Raw genomic sequence first — 15865 nt, 5'->3', positions numbered from 1 at the left:
TATCTTGGTGTCATCAAATAAACTCCTTACTCTGGTTTAGGTTAATAAACTGTATCCTGGGAGGATTGAAGAGAGGCCCTGGGAAAGATATGTCTTGAAGGGAACTACACTAATCTTGGCAAAAAGCACTCCTACCTCTTGAACTACACTGATTATTTCGCTGAAAGTCTTCCTTGAGTCACAACCACGGAGTCTACTTTAAGTGGAAAAAGAAAGGAGAATCAGGAAGGAAAGATGGCCAAAAGTATAACAGATCCAGGCCATGTCATAAAGAAGAAAAAGGAATCAAAACAGGGACTGGAATAATGCTAAGGGTCGACTTTTGTTAACACATTGGCATAAGTCTAGCTCAGCAGCACATTCTATGGAAATTCCTTGTTTACCGTCCTCCAAAGAGGTCTTTAAATATCTGCCTGCAACCTCCAATAATTGGGCTCCTACTGGTTAGAATAGGCAGCCCGCCCAGAGGGCAGGTGCACTTGTCACAACTTCCTCCCAGTGGTCTTATTCTCCCCTTGGCTTTTGTACCGACCTAGTGCCATCCTTATTTCCCTTGACTGAATCTGAACTGCAGCCCATGGTAGAAGCTGCAAGGACTGGGCAGAATTCCAGGTGCAAGGGGCCGAGAGAGAGGCATGAACAGCGCTCCTTTGGGCTTGTCAGATAAATGGAGCAGCAGCTCCTCTGGGGGCTGGTTCATCTCCTCCCCACCTCCTCCGGGGTGCACAGCGGGGACTTTTGATCTGCAGAGTGATTGATCAGTGGGAGAGGGGCCACGGTCCCTTCCTCCCTCTTCCTCCTCCCGCTCCCTCCGGCTCTGCTTCACTCCTCCCCCTCAGCTCCCTCCCTCTTTCCTGCTGGAAGCCCTGCCCCACGGCGAGCCGCTCCAGTGGGAATCTGCCTGCCCGGGGGGCGCCGCTGGCGCTCGCAGCTTTGCCCTCTCTCGCTGGCCGCGCCGGTCCCAGGCTGTGTCGGCTCCCGCGCCTTCCCCGGTCGCAGATGCTGTGGGCGCCTCCCCCGGAGGCGCGCTCGCTGGGTAAGTTGTGGGGGACGTCGGGGCCCCGGGTAGGCTAGCGGGCTCGGATGGATCCCCTGCCCCCTTCGTGGCTGCTTCCCCTAGCGGAGGCAACGGCGTGGGAGGACGGAGCGCCTGCCGCCTGCGACTTAGCGCTGAGGCCGCCCTCACCTCCCAGCCCTACCGGGGCCGTTTGACTCCCGGACCCGTTCATGCGGGCGTGGTCAGGCTTGGGACATCGCCGCTGCTGCGGGTGGCCCGCGAGCCGGGGCAGGTCCCAAAGCACGGAAAGTGCGGGTGGCCTTCGCGGCAAAGGGCCCCAAGCCCGGCATCTGGCATCTGGGGGGAGCAGGTAGGAATGCGCTAGTGGTCCAGGCCCCGTGGCTGGGCGATGCGATACATACCTAGTCCCCCAGGTCGCCCTGAAGAGTCCCTGGGAAATGGTGTTTGTTGAGGATGGGGCTGGTGGGAAGGGAGGGAAAGGAGGCCGTGGGCAGACACTTGGATCTCCCCACACACCACTGCAGGCTTAGGGACGCCTCCTCTTTAGCCCCCGGTGGCCTGGCCAGCAGCAGGGTGGACGTGGGTTGCACACCCTCCGCACCTCCCGCACCCTCTGGAAGCATTGCTGACCTGTGCCAGACTACTTGGCTACATGAGAGCGAGACTGAGGCCACGGAGTCCCAGTTTCTGCCTCCCTCGCCTGAGGGAGGAGAGGGAGCCTTTGCCTTATTTTAGTGTCCGCCTCTGCCTCTCTAGGGCTCCCAGATCACCTCACCACCGCCTTAAAGCTCGCTTTACCTAGCGGGGTACTGAGGTCCTTCTTCCCTGAGACAAGGGGCCCAATGAAACTTACTTAAAGTGCTTTATCGGGGTTGTGGATAATTTGGTATCCATATCTATGTTTGGGAAAGCGGCTGGGGAGGCTCAGGGACAGGCAGGAGAGGGATGAGTGGTAAGAGGGTCCATGGAAGGAAAATCTGCACAATACCTCGGGGTCCTCCGTGTCCTTCCCAGCAGCTAGTGTTTATCAAGAATTTCTAGTGTCCCCAGCTCCCCCAATCTATTTACACACTCCTCTCTCTGAAATTCCTATGAAAAGAGTGTTTTCAAGAAGCATTGACATTATCATCGATGCCTTGAAGGAAGTTACTGTATTTGAGAACTAAAACTAATATTTAATATTTCAAATACAATTTTATAAAAAAAGAACACATTTAGGTAAAACACCACCACCGGCATTTAAATTTAGGTAGTTCTCTGATTCACTTAAGCAGCGGTGAGCTTTTTTGGCAAGCTGTTGGACTGGGATTTAGAATTCCTGGGTTCTGTTTCTAATTTTATAGATGCTTGTACTTTAGGCAAGTCAGCATTTTCCCTGGTTGAGGAATATCCTCATCTATAAAATGACTCTGATTTCAAAGATTTTTTTTGTCCAACGCTCATGCTGGCTTCTGCTTCAATGAAATATTAACCTAATTAATACATGTTTGTTAAATGAATGGCGAATGAGTACACCATATCTCTCTAGGAACTATGTATATCTGATCTTTGGAAATACGTAGAAACAAATGCCCCTTGGTTGTGAAAGGATGCTTAATCATGGTCGCACTGCATTGCTCTGTTTGCATCTAATGATGCAATTGCAGTCGAGTGTGAGGCCCCTTCCCCCTTCGAGGACAACTCTTCTCAATGTCGTCCTTTTTCACAGAGAAGGGCAATTTGAGGCCCCAAGAAGGAAAGGATCTTGCCCAAGACCAAGAATTACAGAATGGTGAGGAGGATTATGATATGTGCTTCAAAGCTCTTCCCCTAAGGAAAAGGAGGAGAAAAGGAAAAAGCCCTAGAAAAATTCCCAAGGTGACTGACAGAACTACCGAGCTACAGGTTGCCTTAGCTTATAAACTGTCCTGGAGCCCTTCTTGGGGAGGAAGAGCTTAAGCAGAACAATTCTAGGTTCTGAGCTTAATAGGGAAGAAAGAGGGGAGATGTGGGGAACGCTCCCTTCTCAGATGGCTTGGTTTACTTATGTGATCATCTCTCCGGAATTTGGCCCAGCAATGTCACCCTGTGTTGACTCCCTCTGCAGCAAGTTGGGACTGAAGACACAGGGAAATGCTTTGTGGGACAGGCACATGACTTGGTCAATTCCGTTATCCACTTTCTTTCATTCCTTCTTTTTTTCCCTTGAGAGAGAGAGAGAGAGAGAGAGAGAGAGAGAGAGAGAGAGAGAGAGAGCGCCCTTGGCAATTCCTGATAACAACAAACATTCACATGTTGCAAATGGACTGACTTCCATGGAGGACTCCTGAGTTCAGGGAACCTTAAAATAACAAAGAAGAAATGAGATGATGAAGGCAAAACCCAATGCCTGGCCATTAGTAATGCTATGGAAAGGTTATCTGAATTGCATTGAATGCCAGAGCTGGAAGGGCCCATACAGTCCACCCCTTTTGCCAATGGGGAACTGGAAGATTTAGAAATAAGTGACATACCTTGCAAAAGAGCTAGATTAGAAGCCAGGTCTCCTGGGTGTCAGGCAGGACTCCATCATCAAGCCTCTCTTTCTCAGGGGCCAATCTTCCTGCATTGTTGTCTTCTGTTCTCCTAGCTCCCTTGCCCCTGCCTACAGCCTGGAGGGCTTAGGCAACCTTCTGGGGTCTCCCACTCCTAGCTGAGGCTCAGCCTGGCAGTGTCTTTCTAACACCCATTCTTCTTCTCTCTCTTTTGGGAAACACACACACACACACACACACACACACACACACACATTTAAACTTCATTATTTGACTAAGTGTAAACCCCCGGAGGAGAAGGGTTTTGTTGTTTATCTCAGACCATAAGCTAGTGTTGAGTTGGCTTTCTGAATCCAGGCAAATATTTAGCCAGTCACGACCCTGAAGGTGATTCTTTAAGCACAGAAACAAAGCTCTGTATGTAAAGCTTACACTCCTTGGGAGAACTCCTCATCCTCCTACACAGACACACTGCTGCATGCACACACCCCACCCTCGCACCAAGAGCATCTGAGCTAGGAGGCTGGCAGGCGGGCCCCAATCCTGGAGCAAAAGAGGCACATCTACACACAAGGGGAGCGGGGTAGTGGAGAGAGACAGACTCCTGATCGGACATCTGGAATGAGAGCCCCTGGAGTGGCCACGAGGGAGGGGCAAGTGGAGCAAACCCCTAGGAGGCTCCGTCCCTCAGTGTGCTCCTGCTGGAGAGCCCCTCTCCAGGAGCCTGGTTAACTGCTAGCAGCCCGCGGGTTGGAGGTGGAGTAGTTCAGGATAAACTGACGCAACCCTGGTTTGAGCTTTGCAAAACCATTAGCTGAGAAGAGAAGCATTCGCCCCTCCCTCCCCCAGAGCGCGCTCTAGATCCTTCCCCCGTCCCCTGCCCCCTCCCCCCGTGACGTCACCCTAGCCCTGTCCCAGGGAGCCTGCAAAGCCTCTCAAATTCAAACTGCTAAGCGCACCGCTGCGGCTGCCACCGGATTGGAAGCGCGCACCTAGGCTGGGCTGTCCCCGCCGCCAACCCGGCGGGCTCCCCACCACCCCTACGCAAGCGCGCCCCGGGTCGGATCCGGCTCAGCTTCCCTGCACCCCAACCCTCCTCTTCCTCTCCTGCTGCCAGATTTCTTATTTCTGCTCACCCTCCCTCATCCACCCCCGGCCAAATTGAGTCAACCAACAGAAAGCAGGGCACCCCGTTCCCCCCTCCCTCCCTCCCTGGAAGCGGCGCCTCCTTTTACCTTGCTCTCCCTCTTTTCCTGAAGATGCTAAACTACTGGCGGACTGCAGAGGAGAGGAGTCCCGTCTTCTCCTGATGTGTGAGTAACCCCCACGCCACGCTATCTTTGCTCTGCTCTCCTCCCCCTCTCCCCTTGCCAGTCCCCAGATTTTCCAACCCCCTTTTTGCGCAGCTAAAAAAAAAAAAAAAAAAAAAAAAAAAAGTAAAGCAATTTCTGCTCGGAGCCCATTCTCTTAAATATGCCCCCAGGGGAGGAGGAGGTGGGGTGGATTTTGTAGGATAACTCCGTTACTAATAACTCCAGGGCTAACTGAAACCCGCAGGGAAATCAGGTGCAAGCACGTGTGTTGGAGGATGCGTGTGTGGGTGTGCTGGGGGTGGGGGTGGAGGGAGCACAGCACAGGAGGGGAGGCCTGGAGAAAAAGAAAGCGCTTTGAAAAACGCAGTGATTTCATTATGCCATGCGGTCCACTCCCTGGACTCTCCTTCCCTTCCTCCCATCCTGCCCCCCGTTTTGCCATTTTAATCAGGATTCCTTGTTTCTTTCTTCCTGAACCCTGCTCTCTCCTGCTCCCCCCGCCCCAAGGTTTGCCTGTAGGTACCTGAGCTGACACCCAAGGTGCCTAAAGATGCTGAGCAGCGTTTGGTTCCTCAGTGTGTTAACGGTGGCCGGGTTCTTCCAGACAGAGAGTCGCAAAACTGCCAAAGACATTTGCAAGATCCGCTGCCTGTGCGAAGAGAAGGAAAACGTTCTGAATATTAACTGCGAAAACAAAGGATTTACTACCGTCAGCCTGCTCCAGCCTCCCCAGTATAGAATCTACCAGCTTTTCCTCAATGGAAACCTCCTGACAAGACTGTACCCGAACGAGTTTGTCAATTACTCCAACGCAGTGACTCTCCACCTGGGGAACAACGGGCTGCAGGAGATCCGAACTGGAGCCTTCAGTGGCCTGAAAACACTCAAGAGGCTACACCTCAACAACAACAAGCTCGAGGTGCTGAGGGAGGACACTTTCCTGGGCCTGGAAAGCCTTGAGTACCTCCAGGCTGACTATAATTACATCAGTGCCATCGAAGCGGGGGCATTCAGCAAACTGAATAAGCTCAAAGTGCTCATACTGAATGACAACCTTTTGCTGTCCCTGCCCAGCAATGTGTTCCGGTTTGTCCTGCTGACCCACTTAGACCTGAGAGGAAACAGGCTGAAAGTGATGCCTTTTGCCGGTGTCCTTGAACATATCGGAGGGATCATGGAGATTCAGCTGGAGGAAAACCCGTGGAACTGCACTTGTGACTTACTTCCTCTCAAGGCTTGGCTGGACACCATAACTGTGTTTGTGGGAGAGATCGTCTGCGAGACTCCCTTTCGGTTGCACGGGAAAGATGTGACCCAACTGACCAGGCAAGACCTCTGTCCCAGAAAAAATTCGGGTGACTCCAGTCAGAGGGGCGGCCACGCGGACACGCACATCCAAAGGCTGTCGCCTACAATGAATCCTGCTCTCAACCCAACCAGGGCTCCAAAAGCCAGCAGACCACCCAAAACGAGAAACCGTCCAACGCCCCGGGTCACTGTTTCGAAGGAACGGCAGAGCTTTGGGCCGATCATGGTGTACCAGACCAAGTCCCCGGTGCCCCTCACCTGCCCCAGTAGCTGTGTGTGCACCTCTCAGAGCTCGGACAATGGCTTAAATGTCAACTGCCAAGAAAGGAAGTTCACTAATATATCCGACCTGCAGCCCAAACCTACCAGTCCAAAGAAACTCTACCTAACAGGGAACTATCTTCAAACTGTCTATAAGAATGACCTCTTAGACTATAGTTCTTTGGATTTGTTACATTTAGGCAACAACAGGATTGCAGTCATTCAGGAAGGTGCTTTCACAAACTTGACCAGTTTACGCAGACTCTATCTAAACGGCAATTACCTTGAAGTGCTGTATCCTTCTATGTTTGATGGACTGCACAGCTTGCAGTATCTCTATTTAGAGTATAATGTCATTAAGGAAATTAAGCCGCTAACCTTTGATGCTTTGATTAACCTGCAGCTACTGTTTCTGAATAACAACTTGCTGAGGTCCTTGCCTGATAACATATTTGGGGGCACCGCCCTCACCAGGCTGAATCTGAGAAACAACCATTTTTCTCACCTGCCTGTGAAAGGGGTTCTGGATCAGCTTCCAGCTTTTATCCAGATAGATCTGCAAGAGAACCCGTGGGACTGCACCTGTGATATCATGGGGTTAAAGGACTGGACGGAGCATGCCAATTCCCCTGTCATCATCAATGAGGTGACCTGTGAGTCTCCTGCGAAGCATGCAGGGGAGATTCTGAAGTTTCTGGGGCGGGAGGCCATCTGTCCAGACAGTCCCAACTTGTCAGACGGAACTATTCTGTCAATGAATCACAATACAAACACACCTCGGTCACTTAGTGTGTCTCCCAGCTCCTATCCTGAACTACACACTGAAGTCCCACTTTCTGTCTTAATCTTAGGATTGCTTGTTGTCTTTATTTTATCTGTCTGTTTTGGGGCTGGCTTATTCGTCTTTGTCCTGAAACGCCGAAAAGGGGTGCCAAGTGTTCCGAGGAATACAAACAACTTAGACGTAAGTTCCTTTCAGTTACAGTATGGGTCTTACAACAGTGAGACTCAAGATAAGACAGATGGCCATGTCTATAATTATATCCCCCCGCCTGTGGGGCAGATGTGCCAAAACCCCATCTACATGCAGAAGGAAGGGGACCCAGTGGCCTATTACCGAAACCTGCAAGAATTCAGCTACAGCAACCTGGAAGAGAAAAAAGATGAGCCAGCCACTGTTGCTTACACTATAAGTGCCACTGATTTGCTAGAGAAGCAGGCCACACCGAGGGAGCCTGAGCTGCTGTATCAGAATATTGCTGAGCGAGTCAAGGAACTCCCCAGTGCAGGACTAGTCCACTATAACTTTTGTACCTTACCTAAAAGGCAGTTCGCCCCTGCATATGAATCTCGACGCCAAAACCAAGACAGAATCAATAAAACCGTTTTATATGGAACTCCCAGGAAATGCTTTGTGGGGCAGTCAAAACCTGACCACCCTTTACTGCAAGCTAAGCCACAATCAGAACCAGACTACCTCGAAGTTCTGGAAAAACAAACTGCAATTAGTCAGCTGTGAAGGGAAATCATTTATTACCCGAAGGCATCAAAGAATGTTACTCCAAACTGTTGGAAGCTGGGCATTTGTTTTCCCATTGTGTTTTCCCTTTTCCCATTGTCAGTGGGGGACTTTGAAAATGTGTGGGGGGTGGGGTGAAGCAATGATACTGCTTTTTCAAGCTTTCCTTTAAATTATTTCTCTCTTACTGCTGTCCCCCTCCCCTCTTTCTTTCTCTTCTTAGGAATCATCATTGAACATGAATGTTTCTACAATGCATTTTTTCATATATTTTGTTTATGGTTTTGTTTCTCTTTGATTTTTTCCAGTGGGGGATGGGAAGAGGAGACTATAGTAAATGAAGAAAAAGTAAGCAAGCTTTTCAAATGAAATTAGCTACTTAGTGTATTTTGTAGAAGATCTCCAAAGATCTTTTAAGTCTATAAATTCTTCTGTAAATAATGATATATGGTATTTCCACCTTTAGTTACCAAGTATAGCCAATAGGCCTCACTTCTTTGTGTTAAAGTGCCTTTGCACTTTAAGTACATTACTTATATGTTGCTTTTAGCTTTGATGAGCTGAACATATTTTAATGTGTTGTATTTTTGAAATTAGAATACTGTAAAATAGATTAAAATGTCAGCTATATTAAGTCAATGTACAGTTTGCTTGAGTTATAGAAACCAGCTTGTCATCAAATGATTCTAGTTCTAGGACTTTATAGATTTAACTGTAAAATATTTCCTTTCCACTGGGTTTGTTCTAAGTGATTTTATTTAAGTCAACTAAGGGAATTTAACAGTGGACTAGAGGTAACAAACTGCCTCAGTCTGGATTAGTAATTCATTAATAAAATGTATTTAACCCAATATCAGAGTGAATTGAACAATCTGTAAATCATTATTTTACATTAACATGGTCAGTGTTTTAGATTATTTTCCTAATTAAGAATACATTACACAACGTGTGATATATTTTTTCTGCTTTCAATTAGATATTTTTGTATATTTCAATGATAGAGCCTGTATTTCTAACTTTTCAATTGAAATTAATATTTTTTCTGCCTATTGAAACATTTTCTGTAAACATACACCAGTAGAGGCCGCCACACACCTCATTTAATAAAGACATATGAGCCATTAAATACCTAGAAGGAAGACTTCAAAGGTGAGATTAAAACTTCCCAAGTAAATTCTCTATAAATTCAAGGCAGCAGAGACAAATGTAAGCATTACTTTTCTTTAGAATTAAAAATTGGACTTGGAATTCTTCTCAATTTTCACATGTTCAGAGAAAGCAGTGTTTTCCTCTTGAGTTCATTGAAGCATAGACCGGGTGCTATCAAATCATGTACTATTTGCACCTCCAAATATATTAATAAGTACCTAAGCCAAGAAAGTGAACATCTTTGTTTCTTCTGCCTTTTTTAGGCATGTGTTACTGGATTTTTTCTTTATGGGTTTGAGCAAGTCTTTTGTTTTGATTTTAGCATTAAAGTGATTTTTAACTAACCAAGTATATAAAACATTTATGAAGCCTTATTAGCCTGTAAATAATTTTAGATGCAAACATTATTGTGTAATTTAAACAAACAGCCCTTCTTTGCAACAAAAATAGTTTTGTTTTGTCTCTTGTAAATCCTTATGCAACTGGGATAGTGAGCTGCATATAAAGTAGTCCAGCTTTTCAAATCCTTATTAAAGCAATTGATGGAGTCTGAAAGAAGCACACTGTTTCCTTTTCATAAATAGGTTACTGCACATAATAATCCTTTATTATCCCAGGAAGATTGAAGTGGAACCTAATAATTTACTTTTAAAGCTTTAAAATGACTATTAGTATATTGTCTGTCACTATAAACAATTCATGTAATAGGCTTTCAATTAGAAATTACTTAAATACAAATTATTTGGATTAATAATGACTGGTGCAAAATAGTTTTTAAACAATAGAAGGTAATTGGATAGATAGATAGATAGATAGATAGATAGGGCATTCAGGAAAAACAATGCCTCTAACAACCTGGAACTTCTACATATCTACAGTGACAAGCTAACACGTTCATTCTTTGATTAGAGATCATAATTCCCATTTAAATCCATTAGATAGAAATTGAAAATGGTGGGCTGAAATGACCTAAGAGAAAGTTAATGTACAGAGATTTTACATTTCACAGAAGCTAGTTGAACTTTGAGACATCTCCTGGAAACCACTCTTCTTTGAGTGAAGTGTTTATATATAAAAGAGTTGCAAAAATCCTCTTGTTACTGCTTTCATTTGGTACAAAGATAAATACAGAATACAGATGTAGGTAATTTGGGAAATGATTGTGAATGCAAATTAGTATATGTATTCCATTAAGATAGTTTTTAGATTTAAATGATATGACTAGAACTACTGATGTATGATTCTACTTCAGCATTTGTTTTTATTATCCTGAAAGTAAAGTCATTACTGTAAAATCCCATTATTCATAGAAAAACAAATTCATTAATTTTAAATAAAGATAGTTTAATATCCATTTAGTCACATGATTTTAAAAAGGCCTCCTGGAAGAATTCAGATTTATAAACTCTCTTAATAATTATGGTTTAATTCTAGATTCTCACACTTTTTAGATCTGTGCTTTATTTATATTAGTTTTAAGATGAAATCATTCGTATTTGGCCCAGACTATTTTATTTAAAGGCATAATACATCATATACTTTGAAGCTGAATTTTCTAATGTAATCACAAACACTTCATGTTTATTAATTTATTAACATACTGCACTGATTATCTTGTTTTCCTTTATCCACTCAAGGGTTTTCAAACATCTTACTTTAGGATTTTCATTTTGATATTGTACAGCTGGATTTTGCGATTTCACTTTTACTTCACATGCAGCTTGTAATGGGTATGAACATCAGCAAAGTGAAATGGTTCCAGCCAATAGAATGTGATCTCCCCTGGCTCTGCCTGGAACAGATCTATGTGTCTGGCCTTACAAATGGCACATGGTAAATCCCTTTGCTTCTAGCTCTTAATTCATTGCTTTCACTGTTTCTGAATATACCTGTGGCTAAGTTTGTATTCAAACACTGGAAAGTATGTCTTCTCAGTCTGGACACAATTGCCAAGACTCTAATTTGGTTCTGTACTTTGGTCAATCTGTGTGCCTTGTTAGTTCACTCAAGCAGTTGGTGAGTAAGGAAATGACCCTTCAATTCCCTCTGCTTTGTCCTCTGACTTCTAAGATGATTTAATTTTCTAAGTATTTCTACATCAACAAAGACTCTATGTTTTATGGATTTTACTAAAGTCTATAAGGAACGAAAGAAAATTTTGTGATTTAAAAAAATATTTTTATTGATTTCAGAGAGGAAGGAAGAGGGAAGAGAGAGATAGAAACATCAATGATAAGAGATAATCATTCATCAACAACTGGCTCTTGCAAGCCCCCTACTGGGGACCCATCTGACAACCAGGGCATGTACCCTTGACCAGAATTGAACTTGGGACCCTTCAGTCTGCAGGCTGATGTTCTACCCACTGAGCCAAACTAGCTAGGGCGAGTTTTGTGATTTTTAAGATTCTGGAAATTCATTTTGACTTTAAACATTCCAGAAACATACCGGATTGCATGCTAAAGTGAAGAAAGCCTTCCAGACAATTCTAATCCAGTCATTTATTCATTCATTCAACGAATATTTATTAAGTGCTTGCTTCTTAGGTGCCAGGTTCTATGCTGCTTGCTGAGGGGGTACAGATATACAGTAAACAGGATCTCTGTCTCACCCCATCACTCCCATCCCCTGTAATGAGATTAGTGCTAATAAAGGATATGAATGGCAATCACTCTTATTAAACAGTGAGAACAGTATTGAAATGCAGGAAGTTGCATATTTTAAAGGTGATTCTGTGCAATGAAAAATAAACAGTTACATCATAAATAAACCAGCTACATGGTAACTACCATTAACATCTCTTGAGAGTTATAAGGCTAAAAAGGAAAAAAACAAAAAACAAAAAAACACTAAAATAAAATAAAACAAATTTCTGCAGAAACAACAGAACCGAATATTGTGGCCTGAAGATAGCTATATACATGTGCTATCTAAAGATCTCCATTATAAAGATGAATCTCAAAAATATAAATACAAAATTATAAACCTAATCAAAATTTCTGGAATATCCATGTTTTAGAGTCAATATTTACATTATGTATCAGTGGCTTAGAAGATAACATTTTGGCTTAAGTGTCTTTTACTAATACAATACAAAGGCACTTATCTAAATCTTGAAAGAGAAAATTAAGTACTGTATATAGATGTACTTTGCTTCTCACTATTGTTATGAAAAAGTCACATGTAAATTGACATTTTATAAATCAAATTGTATTTTAAATGCATTAAGGGAGCTGTCATTTAGAGGAAACTTGTAAATTTTTATAAAGCAGAAACCCATTTTATAATACAAATAATCAGTCACTCCTTAATTTAAGTTTTGTATATCTGGATTTTCAATATTAACTTTGCTTAAAACAGAGCCCGCTTGCACAATAAGAGTGTGTTTTGCCAATGCTGCTTGTGCTACCAGTTTCTTGGTTGCTAAGGGCTTATACTTGAAAATCTGTTGCAGTTTTGTGTGAACTGAACTATCAAGCAAACGGTGGGAAAACAGTCTTGAACAGTCTGAGTAACCAACCTATTTCAACACAATTGAACACAGAACTCTTCTGCTCAGCAGTGTCTCCTCTCAGATGTGGCTATGATTCATTAGAGTAGGGGTGTCGAACTCAATCAGAGAAGGGGCCAAAATCTAAAATCCAGCCTAAATCGCGGGCTGAATGGTTTACTGAACAGTCATAAACTGACAATGTCATAAACTGACAGCGGAGTGCAGTGATGACAGCGCGGTGCGGGCCACATTGCAAGGCCTGGCGGGCTGGATTTGGCCCGCGGGCCTTGTGTTTGACACATGTGCATTAGAGGGTAGAGTGATTCCTGTGTTCATATCCTATAAAGTTCATAGAGTCACAGATATTATAATAAATATGTAATTATGCCAACATATTTAATTACATGTGTTTGGGGATTTTTAGCAGTATGTTAGCTTGAAAGTACTTGTGCAAATACTGTTAGATTTAGTTGCAAATAATTGTTCTCAAGTTATTGGAATAAATGGCAAATGAAACAAGCCCTTGTGTAAATAGACTTCTGTGCCAAATATTGACATTGTTTCAAAAAATAAATGTCATAGTTTATGCTGTTAATTGGCAAACTGAAATATTGGGAATGTGATCAAATGATAATGTATTTTTTAGATAAACTGTTATTTTATACTGTAGTTAGCTTTTAGTGAATAAACATTCACTAAAAATGAACATTTGAAATAGAAAAAATCTTTAGAATCTTAAGAGAAATTAATGACAAAGTATTACTGGAACCACCCTCTTAGCCTTGATATACACTGTTTAAATGTTTACAAAAGAAGGTAATAATTTACATATTAAGGGGAAAATTAGTTCTTTTAAAAATATATTGATACTTTTCCATAAATATTCATTAGCATCAGACTAAGCAATCAACAAAAACAATTCAAATAGAGATATCTCCCTAGAAACTCTACTGATTTCCCACTCCCCCCACCATGCACACTCACCCACACCACAACCAACAACTTTTCATCATAAAGTTCTAATAGCATAACTGATTTAATAAATTTATATTTTATAAAATAAGAGACAAATTTACATGCAAATACAAAGAATAGAAATTTTGAATTCATTAATGGAATGCTATTGCTATTCAATATATTCCCAAAGTTTAGAGTTAAAACAAATAAGAATCAGGGAAAGGCTGTTCATTTGTTGCTGTTATCTAAATTCTCACACTTTTTAGATCTGTGCAAAATTACAGAAAAGTGACTTTTTTGGCTGTTTGCTTTTGGTTGAACAGCAGAATATACCTGTCATTCACAAATGTATAACAGACAAATGATTTGAAATTCATGTTGTGAACGTGAGGACTTCAAATAGGTTATCCTCGCTTGAGATTATTAATTTGTTATATGCATATTATATTCAGTTTATTCACATGGCAGTCACAAAATAGTCTCATTTTAAAGGGCTTTGTTAAGGAATGAGACTTGGTGCATAGTATAATAGATTATCTGATCATTTAGTTGAAATATTTCAGAATTTATGAGAAACACACACACACCATAAAGGTGGCAGAAAAATTATGGTAACACACAGCTAAGATCCAAAGTTTATTACATGCAGACAGGCCCAGTTTTAAGTGCTACTTGAGTCTGTCTATTGAACCCAATGATCTCATTCTAGAGTTAAAAGTAGCTTTACTGCTGAGCTGTGAGATTGCCTTGTTATTGACTTTTGGAATTGGGTGATTCTGAGTTGAGAAAAAATGCACTCCCTGACAAGCTTGAATGATGAATTCTTCCAGAACTTATCATTTAATTTTTCCCATGGCTCTGTGTATTTGATTGGTTTGTTCAAGTCTTCCAGATAGGAGAACTTCTTTGTGCTCAAAACTATATAAAATTATATTTATGTCAGAACATGGTTGTCTCATAAGTTCTGATTTATACAAAATAAAAACCTACAGATGATGTTTCACAGTGAAGAGTCCTAAGACCTGGGGTTCTAATCTTTACACTGCTAAAAGCTGTGAGAAGCCATAGCTCTCCTTGGGTCTCAGTTCTCCCATTTGGGAATAGCATTGACCTGGATGAACTCAATAGACATATCCAACTTTAGTACTCTATGATTCTTGACTCTTTGGAGAGTTGTTGATACTCACAAAACAAGGCATTGGGACAATTATTCAGGTGATCAAGCCTGAAAATCTCTTATCCCTCTTTTCCTTTCAGTTACTACAATAATTTGGACTTAGCTTTACTGTTACTTTCTTTTTGCAGGATTCAAATACGCCATATGTCTTGGGTTAATTTCTCTTCCTATATTTGACTTTAAATATTTAAACCACTTTCATTACTTGGTAAATCACAACATCCTACTGATTCTTTTGGTGTTGGAAATATCCATGTTTTAGAGTCAATATTTACATTATTTATCAGTAGCTTAGAAGATAACATTTTGGCTTAATGTTTGGGGTGGCAGTGGAGATGACAGATTTTTCTTTAGCTGTTTTCAGGGGAGTTGTCTAAGGGGTTTATAAGTTTAATTATTTTGTGTGATAATTAAGAAAGTTTAACTACGAATCTATAAAGATCCCATTATCACATTTCAGGTCATAGACCAGTTTGCCCATTTCATTGTCCATTATCCCACCCTTTTAAGCAACACTGTCAAGTTTCTTATAATCAGGGAAATTGATGGATCCTTGACCAAGTCAGTTGAACTTCAGAAAATAAATGATTTATTCCAGTGAGCAAAGCTCTTACCTGACAAGTGGTGTTTGGCCTTTTCCTGATCATAAACTTCAGCCATTGTTTTACTGCTGGACCAGTGTGTCTCTATCTCGTCAAATATATTTTAACTGGAAATAAGCAAAGAAATAAACCCCTCGGTCTTATAATATTCAGCTGACATGATCTTTGCAACAATGAAAAAGAGTAAAAAAACATCAATTCAAAATCTTCCTCTGCTTTTCAGAGATTTTGGGGGTTATTAAATGCATTAGTGACTGAAAAGAACATCCAGCTATACTTTGCTATGTGGTTTCTTCTGTCATGTTACAGAAGGGTATAAAAAAAGATATAAAGGTTATCCTTGTCTAAGACACCATCTTAAAAAAAATAGGATGCCATTGAGATATTAAAGACATAGAGCACAATTACATTTCAAATGTGTAACTTGAAATTTGGGAACAAAATATATATTTTAGTTACTAAATTGATCTCTGCAAAGCAAGCACATTTTTTTAAGGATATTTATTTTTTTTAAAAAAAAATATATTTTTATTGATTTCAGAGAAGAAAGAAGAG

At 42.1% G+C, this 15865-nt stretch overlaps 1 protein-coding gene and 1 long non-coding RNA gene across 2 annotated transcripts; both read left to right on the top strand.

The window, feature by feature from the left end:
* The first annotated feature begins 902 nt into the window (after positions 1 to 902).
* On the top strand, positions 903 to 9679 carry SLITRK2 (SLIT and NTRK like family member 2). The gene is made up of 3 exons (XM_084870690.1): positions 903 to 1036; positions 4791 to 4844; positions 5352 to 9679. The coding sequence occupies exon 3, from the start codon at positions 5395 to 5397 to the stop codon at positions 7930 to 7932; it is 2538 nt and encodes an 845-aa protein (XP_084726816.1). The 5' UTR covers positions 903 to 1036; positions 4791 to 4844; positions 5352 to 5394; the 3' UTR covers positions 7933 to 9679.
* Positions 9680 to 12214: 2535 nt separating this feature from the next.
* LOC311615800 lies at positions 12215 to 13169 on the top strand. The gene is made up of 2 exons (XR_014793809.1): positions 12215 to 12683; positions 12893 to 13169. It is a non-coding gene; the product is annotated as an uncharacterized lncRNA (long non-coding RNA).
* The last annotated feature ends 2696 nt before the right edge of the window (positions 13170 to 15865 follow it).

Source organism: Pipistrellus hanaki, assembly GCF_964339955.1.
Source record: "Pipistrellus hanaki genome assembly, chromosome: X".
NCBI lineage: Eukaryota > Metazoa > Chordata > Mammalia > Chiroptera > Vespertilionidae > Pipistrellus > Pipistrellus hanaki.
This window is presented reverse-complemented; position numbering and strand designations above follow the sequence as displayed.

Coding starts and splice junctions, on each gene's coding strand:
- SLITRK2 (XM_084870690.1), top strand. CDS start 5,395: ATGCTGAGCAGCGTTTGGTTCCTCAGTGTGTTAACGGTGGCCGGGTTC.